Source organism: Cynara cardunculus (genome assembly GCF_001531365.2).
Source record: "Cynara cardunculus var. scolymus isolate 2C chromosome LG 15, CcrdV1, whole genome shotgun sequence".
NCBI lineage: Eukaryota > Viridiplantae > Streptophyta > Magnoliopsida > Asterales > Asteraceae > Cynara > Cynara cardunculus.
In genome coordinates, this window is record NC_037542.1 from 6,010,639 (window position 1) to 6,018,763 (window position 8,125).

Genomic DNA, 8,125 nt, shown 5'->3' on the forward strand with positions numbered 1-8,125 from the left:
TTTTATTAATTAATTTTTGTAATATTCTAATAAATAATAAATAACTGAAAATTTAATAATCAATAATTAAAAATTAATAAGTAATTAAATTAATATTTAAAAAATAAAAAAAATCGTGAAAATCAGATTCCCTCGCTGATCTGCGAGGGAAAATTTTCCTCGCTGATATTCGTCGCTGATACTTGATTTTCTAGTAGTGCAACGTCTTATTAGGTATGTTTTTTGTGATATGTTTGGTTTGGCATGGCGTCTGTTCGAATTTTTAGTGAAATTAATGTTTCTACTACCATTTTCAATCCAAACATATGGTAACAAGTTACGTTGTACACGGGGAAGCCTAAGCATTAGATTGTGTGTTATAATAGTCGAAATGAAAACATCCCTCTAACAACCCAAGATCGATGCTCCAAATAAGAACCGTATCAATTTAAGCGGAAACGAGAATTATCTAACTGAAAACTTCGATGGACAAATAAACCCGGCGATCGAAATATCAACACACAATTGTAAATAAATGCAGAGATTTTAAGGAGAGAAATGATATCGTATTTTACGTGAAAACCCCAAAAGGGGAAAAACCAGGGGCGGAGGAGACCACCGAGAAAAATTCACTATCGATGATGTTGAGTAAAGTACTTGGCATAAAGAGATCACAATGGAGATTGATCATATGAAATTATATGTGTATTTTTACGAAACCTAAGCCATCATATGTGAATTAGTACGTACCCTATATATATTTGATAATTAGATAGAGTCCTAATATTTAACAAGAGATAAGCCATATCCATGATTTTGAAGCCATCGACCCACGATCTAGTTGAATCCTAGTTGTACTTGGAAGCTTTGATTTGAAGAATGGAACCACCCAAAATGAACACATATCCAGAAATCGACCTCCAATTATCGATATCTTTGGCATAATCTGAATTTACAAAACCAAAGATACCATCATCATTCTTGCCAAATTGTAAATACAAAGATGACATTCATCGAAGAAAATGAATAATCCATTGGAGATCCTTCAAATGTTCTTTGCCCAGATTCTCCATATATCTACTAACCACACTGCCTGCATAAGCCAGATGAGGACGTGGGTAAATCATCGCATACATTAACGAACCAACATGATCACTCGAATATGGTACATGTGCCATGTATGACATATCAGTCTCTAAAGTAGGACTTTGAAAGGATGATAGCTTAAAGTGAGCTGCTAGGGGTGTGGTGACCGGTTTTGCATCATGCATATTGAACTGGTGTAGGACTTTCTCGATATAGCTCTTTTGAGAAAGATACAAGGTCCTCGTACTTCTATCACGTACAATTTCCATCCATAAGATTTTCTTGGCAGCCCTTAAATCCTTCATATCATATTCAACATTTAATTGGTACGTCTTTTATAACTTAAACATCCTTCATATCGTATACGAGTAAGTAGACCATTGACCCATCATCACACTTCTTGTAATAAACGCAACTATCACATGTGCACCTTTTTTTACTACAATTTATGAAATTTAGCATCGAAATATTAAATAGTACATTTAAATAAATAAAATCTTGAAAACTTGAAATTATTTGAAATAACTTGAAAATTTTGCAAATATATGGAAAAACTTGTATCATATAATCTATAAAAACTCAAAAACCTATTTTTTTTTTTTGAAAAAATTGTTATATGCATAACCGGTTTCAATCATACGATCCCAGACCATGCCTTGAAATTCCATTGATCTTGTCATTCCGAACCGACGGACCATAAACGGTCCCTACCAATCCAAATCAATATCGTCCTAGGCTGGCCCTCGGTCCTACGTTGGGCTAGTCCCATTTTGTCCTAGATCTTTCGACGACTCCTAATCTATCATTACTTTATTGAAAAAAGAACGATAACTTGAATTAAATAAATGTATCTATATTGTAACTTTTCATGAGTAAAACTTAAAAAACGGTAAGTATAAATTATTAATACATATAAGATATTTGAAGTTGTAAATTATTTCTATATTTGTCATTTTTTTAAGTGTTAAAGAAAACTTATACTACTCTTTCAAAATATAAATTCAATCAACTAAATAAACAAAAAATATAAAAAATAAATTTAAGACAATTCAATTTTTAGTTTAATTTACATTATGTTATATCTCACATATATACTTCTGGTATTACATAAAGTAATCATATATTAAGAGTTGGATTAATGAGATATGAATGGGATATCTGAGTTTGTAGAAAAGTCATTAATTTGCATCATTTCACTCCATATGCAGGTTTTCTACCACTTTGCTGGGCTAGTTTTCTTGATCTTAGATGTCTCCATATTTGCTTTAATGTCTACTAATTAAAACAAACTAATGACATCAAATAGTTAAAAGGTAATTATGCATTTTTATCAGATAAAATATAGGTCAGAACAATGAAGATATTAACAAAGTCAACCATTGTTTCGATCATTATGCTAAATATGTACAGTTTTTACTAATTAATTTCCATGTAAATTGTATGTTGTTGAAATCGTGATATATGTTCATCAAGTTCATAGAAGATGCAAAACATGATCGATCGAATAAACGTTTTTGGATCGCTTTCTAGGGTATAAGCTATAACTAATTAGAAGGACCAAACAATTGTGTTTCTACTGTTTTTTAAGACTAAAATTTATAAAAGCAAATAATTTGTATCATATGTGAAAGTGTATATTCAAGTTAATATAATATTTTTTGACGTCCTAACAAATTTTATATTATACTCTTGAACCATATTGTTCTGTTAGCTTTGATAACCAACGGATAAATTTTTCTGGTGTGTTGGTGATCCATCGGAAATTCAGAAGACTTTTATATTAAAAAAAAGCATTGAAACCCCTACCTCGATTGCTTTGTGTAGTAGACGCCACCACCAGCTAGCGTTGTTGCCCGCCTCCAGCATTGCCACCACTATCGCCTACCTCCTGCACCGCCACCAGCACCACGTGATTTCGTATGTTACTTTTTCCCCATTATAAAGTGAATTTTGTTTGTATAATCCATATGTGTTTTTCTTTGTTGAATCAATTTTATGCAATAATATGAAGATGTTTTATTCAAATTCATGAGCTAATATGTGTTTTCCTTTGTTAAATCAATCTGATGAAATAATATGGATTTGTGATTTTTGTTAGTGTAGATTTATGTCTATGTATTATAAAAATCAATATGTGAAAATTAGATCTAAGTTGTGTTTATTTCAAATAAAAGTGATCCAAATACATACTTATTGAGAATTCATAAAATGAAGACATGTATATGTGGTGCACATACTAATTGAAATAGTTAAACCATTACACTTAGGGTTTTTAAGTTATCAAAACCTTCTCCAACTTCATTTAAACATACGATTTAACTTAGAAATAGGGTTTTAAAGTCATTCAAAACATTTTCTTTGATTTAAACATGTGGTTTGGGTTCTAAATAGTCAAATACTTGCTTGGAGGGTTTAAAAGTTCTCTACACCACGTATACTTTGATTATGTCGATTAAGTACTTTCTTTGGTTGTAGTTAGTAATTATGTCAACATCCACATATATGAGGGGTTTCTTAGCAAGGACTATGTCGTTGCGATAGACTCTTTTTTAGACTTTGCGTATTCCAATGACAGGTTTTTTGAAAGGAAAATTACGCATAATGGGACAATGTTTCGTATCAGATCGATACCCTTGTTCCAAGTGTCGAAAATTGAACCATAAAGAAATGGATAATATGAGACTGCACATGACGAAATATGGTTTCATGTCTGATTTTACAATTTAGTGGGCACATGGTGAAATCTATAGTCATGCATCTTAATACACATGTCAATCTTCTAATCCGATAGAAGATCGTAACGAAGGGTATGTTGGAATAGTTAACAAACGAATTATACATGATGGTACGACATGGGAAGAACATACCCCTAATTATTTTGCTAAAGAATTTTTATGACATGTTACAAGCTGCTAACAAACCCTATGTGATAGGTGTCCAAATTACTCGAAATTAGGATCTACAATAATATTGTTGAATTGGAAGACGAAATGTAATATATCGGAGGCGACTTATAATCAAGTTGCTCCTATAGTTAGATGCCACCTCAGGGTGAAAAAAGTACCTCATAACTTATATGAGACAAAGAAGAGTTTGAAAAGACTCGACGTTTGCAAAAACCACTGCATACTACTTTATAAGCATGACTCTAAGGTGGCGTTTGTTTTTTAAGAGTTGCAGAAGTCTGAAGTCTTATTTCACTTCTGAGTAATAAGAGGTGATGCGGAAGTCTGAAATCTGAAATCTGAATCAATAAGACTGTTTATTTTTGTAAACTGACAAACGTCTGAAGTCTGAAATCTAAATCAATAATTTGTTTTTGTAAAATCAGGTTCAAACATTTTGCAAATTTCTCTTGATTTTCATAAAATATCCATTGCCGAAATTCAACTGAACAATTGCTTAACAAATGAAACACAGTAAGAACCTTTTGAATACCTTTCAGACTTTCGATGCTATCGGGGATGCTGCCGATTAGTTTGTTTGTGGAAAGATCGATACTTTTGATAGAAGATAAATCGTCGATAGAAGTTCTTGTTTCACATTAATCTTCTAAGCTAACTTATACGTATAGAAATTATATATATTTTTTTGTAACTGATGCCTCTTAAAGGTGCATTCAATGAAGCTAAAAAGATTATTCACATCATCACCACAATCTCTGTAGATTTTAATAATGACTCAAAAAACAGAAATAACGAAGTTAAAGAAGACCGTAAAATGATGTGAGACAAGTAATAAGTGAATAAGAAGTGTAAAATATTACAGATCGAATAGCATTGTTGGATTATCGTATGTTTATTAGAGTAATCAAATTAAAAGAGAACTTATAATTCAACTAAGGAATACTTTTGGCATTTATTTCAGGGGTGTATATATATATGTGTGTATATATTTCGTATCAATTCCAAAGATATGTATGGAGTTCAAAGAGGCCATGTCGATTGAAACTGTGGAAGCTCTCCATACCCTTCTCCACCCATCCTGTCCATCACTTGTGCTTCATACCCATTTGCTCCCTGCAAATAAATTTATTTCCACATTTAGTCACCTATGAATGATTTTTTCAACCAATGCATTTAATGAAAAATAACATATAGCCAATTGATATTTCATATTACTTCCATCCATCCATATATATATATATATATATATATATATATATATATTAGGTCATGTTGGATTCACTCATGTTGCTGGAGTTTTGATACTCTAAAATCTGGAGTTTCCTAAGATCCGAGAGTCCCGTTTAAGGATTGCTTGATGAGTTACGAGGGACTCGATATCTAATAGTGCGTTAACATGATGTTTTGCGATCTTGGTTTACTTGATTACCGGCTGAGATTGCCTGAGCCTTACTGGAAATACTAGATTTTAACCTCGTGTTGTGCTATTGTAATTGTTTAAATTTTGAAGGCCTTAGAAGCAAGCTATATAATACTGGTGATTACGTACATTGATATAATTGGAAGCCAATACAATGGTTAAGAAAGCTTTCTAACAGTGATAGAAGGAGCAACTCAAATGACCATTATGTTTCTGATCATTATAAAGTGAAAGAAACTCAAACATGCGACTTCGGAGTAATCAACCATGTTGTCAGTTTAAGATCACAATCAAGATGTTAATCTTCACTTTTACTTTAATTCCTAGAACCAAAATTACGTTATACCTTCATGGTGTCCAAGGCATCCATTTCAGCAGAGTTGAAGTCGTAGAACATGCTTGCTGCTGAAAGCTTCATAGACAGAAACTAGGAAGCAGAAAATTAAGACAATTAAAATATTTGCATCATGATCCCCACAAATCTCAGCCACTAATTTTGTAATTTTTCACACAAACTTACTTCGATTTGATTCTGCAAAGATCGGATATAATTGATTGTTACGTCCAACATTACGGACATTCCCATTGTCTGCAAGTCCTCAACAAAAGGATTACAAATTAAGTTTTTAAGGAACTGAAAAAGCATAATTAGATCATATTGAAATATTTTGTAATAAATGTTAATGATTCGAAACACGATCAAAAGATGAAGGGGAAAATGGATCAGTTCATACCTTATAACATCCAGGGACTAGTTCTTGCAAGGATCGTAGCTTTTCATTTATTTTCTCCCTTCTCAACTAATCATGAACAGGAAAAATCAAACAAGATCATCAATTGAGCAGTATTACGTCCAAAATTTTGGTGTTAGGGTTTCTAACAAAAAGCGCATTTATTTACAATATATAAAAGTGATAAATCAATTGAAGGAACCATATTAAACCTAGAACCAGTTCTTGATTAATTTCGTTTCCTTGAGAAATTCAAGCACAGACTTTCTTGAATTAATTTAAACTAGAAATCTAATCAAAGGAAACAAACCCTTTCAGCCAAACTGTGACTATCAGTAGCTTCACCCCTCCTTGCTCTCACATGAACAACTTCTCGTGGTTTCTCCCCTAAAGCTTCATTGCTTTTCTTTCTCCTTTTACCACCATAGCCCTGAAACATATGAATTAGTCAAAACAAAAAAGTACAAATAGATCAACCAAAGCTAATAATATATTGATCTAACAGATTAAGGAACAAAATGAAGTATACATAATTTCTGTTAGCCTTGTTCTCTCCAGTAACTTCAGAGCTAAAGATGGGGGGATTCCCCAAGCTTTCATCCCCCGATATCCTCTTGGCCATATTGTCTGTATTTGAAGGGAGATGGGTCATTGGAGCATAGAAAGAACCATCTTGATGATCACCACTGAAATTAAAGCTCTGAAGATTACCATCTGATAAAGGCATGAATGGAAGACTATGATCATGCCTTCGATGATGATGATGATGATCTGAGAAATTGTCGCCAGACAAAGGCGTAAACCCATGAAGACTAACATTAGATGAATTGAAATTCCCAAGTGCAGGATTGGCATTGCTGTCAAAAAGTTCCATGTTTGAGTTGATTCCTAGGGTAAAGTGGTCATCCATGAGATGGTAGAGTGTTTTGTTTCTTAAAACAAACCTTCAAAGATATTCCAAAAAGCACTCTAATAGGACAAGGAAGAAAAGCACATGAGCTTCTGAGTGGTTGGTTCTGACACTATAATTAGGTAATCCTACATTCAAGTTTGTCAATCTGAACTAGTAATAGGGTTTCTCATTAGGCATTTTAGTTCTTCTTTTCCATTTACCATAGCATTACACTTTTTTCCTAACCGTTTTTTATCTGTAATCTTTTATTTGACTAGTTTGTAAGATTCTTGTAAAGTACCCCCTTCTACATAGGGCAGTAAATGAACTGATCGAACGAACATGAATGGGGTCGTTCATTTGCCTGTTTAACTTTAATCAAACAACCGAACAAAATTTTGTATTCGTGTTTGTTCAGTTAATAAAACGAGCTTTGTTCATGTTTGTTCGTTAAGATGCTAAATGAACATAAATAAACATAAGTGAAAACAAATGAATAAAAAATCACCATTACTGTTGTTAAACTTCTAATTTTCTGACCATAGAGATTTTGGTTTTCTAGGCAAAACCTTTAACTTTAACTGACATGAATGAACAAGATTAAGTTGATGAATTTTACAAACATAAGCGAACGTAATCAAGGAAATAAAAAAAAATACTCAATAACGAATTACATAAACGAATGTTCACAAAGGTAATTGAACGAACAAGGTCATTGTTCTTTTTCGTTCATGTACCTAAACGAACAAGAAATCTTGTTCATGTGTGTTCGTTAGTTTATTAAACAAACCAACATAAACAAACTTAACGCCGAATGGTTCACAAACGATGCACCAATGTTTGGTTCATTTACAACGCTTCCTCAACATATACCAAACAAACTTGGTCCGTAAGAAACTGCTAGCACGTAGAGGAATCCAGCATAAAATCTTATGCAACATTGGTTGTAAGGCCTAGAGGAACTGACTATTACGCTTGGTAGTTGAGGTTTCGTATTCCTAATCATGGTAATATTCAACACTGTAGCTCAACAGCTTGAATATGATTTTTTGGATCTTTATGAAAAACTACAGTTTGTAAAGGTACACATTGATATTGATAGATATAGTGA

General features: G+C 32.6%; 1 protein-coding gene across 1 annotated transcript; it reads right to left on the reverse strand.

The window, feature by feature from the left end:
• Nucleotides 1–5,731: 5,731 nt before the first annotated feature.
• On the reverse strand, nucleotides 5,732–7,032 carry LOC112527218 (transcription factor BEE 1-like). Its single transcript, XM_025137699.1, has 5 exons — nucleotides 6,652–7,032; nucleotides 6,433–6,552; nucleotides 6,126–6,191; nucleotides 5,912–5,980; nucleotides 5,732–5,818 (listed from the first exon to the last, which is right to left on the reverse strand). The coding sequence occupies exons 1-5, from the start codon at nucleotides 7,030–7,032 to the stop codon at nucleotides 5,732–5,734; spliced, it is 723 nt and encodes a 240-aa protein (XP_024993467.1).
• Between the last annotated feature and the right edge of the window lie 1,093 nt (nucleotides 7,033–8,125).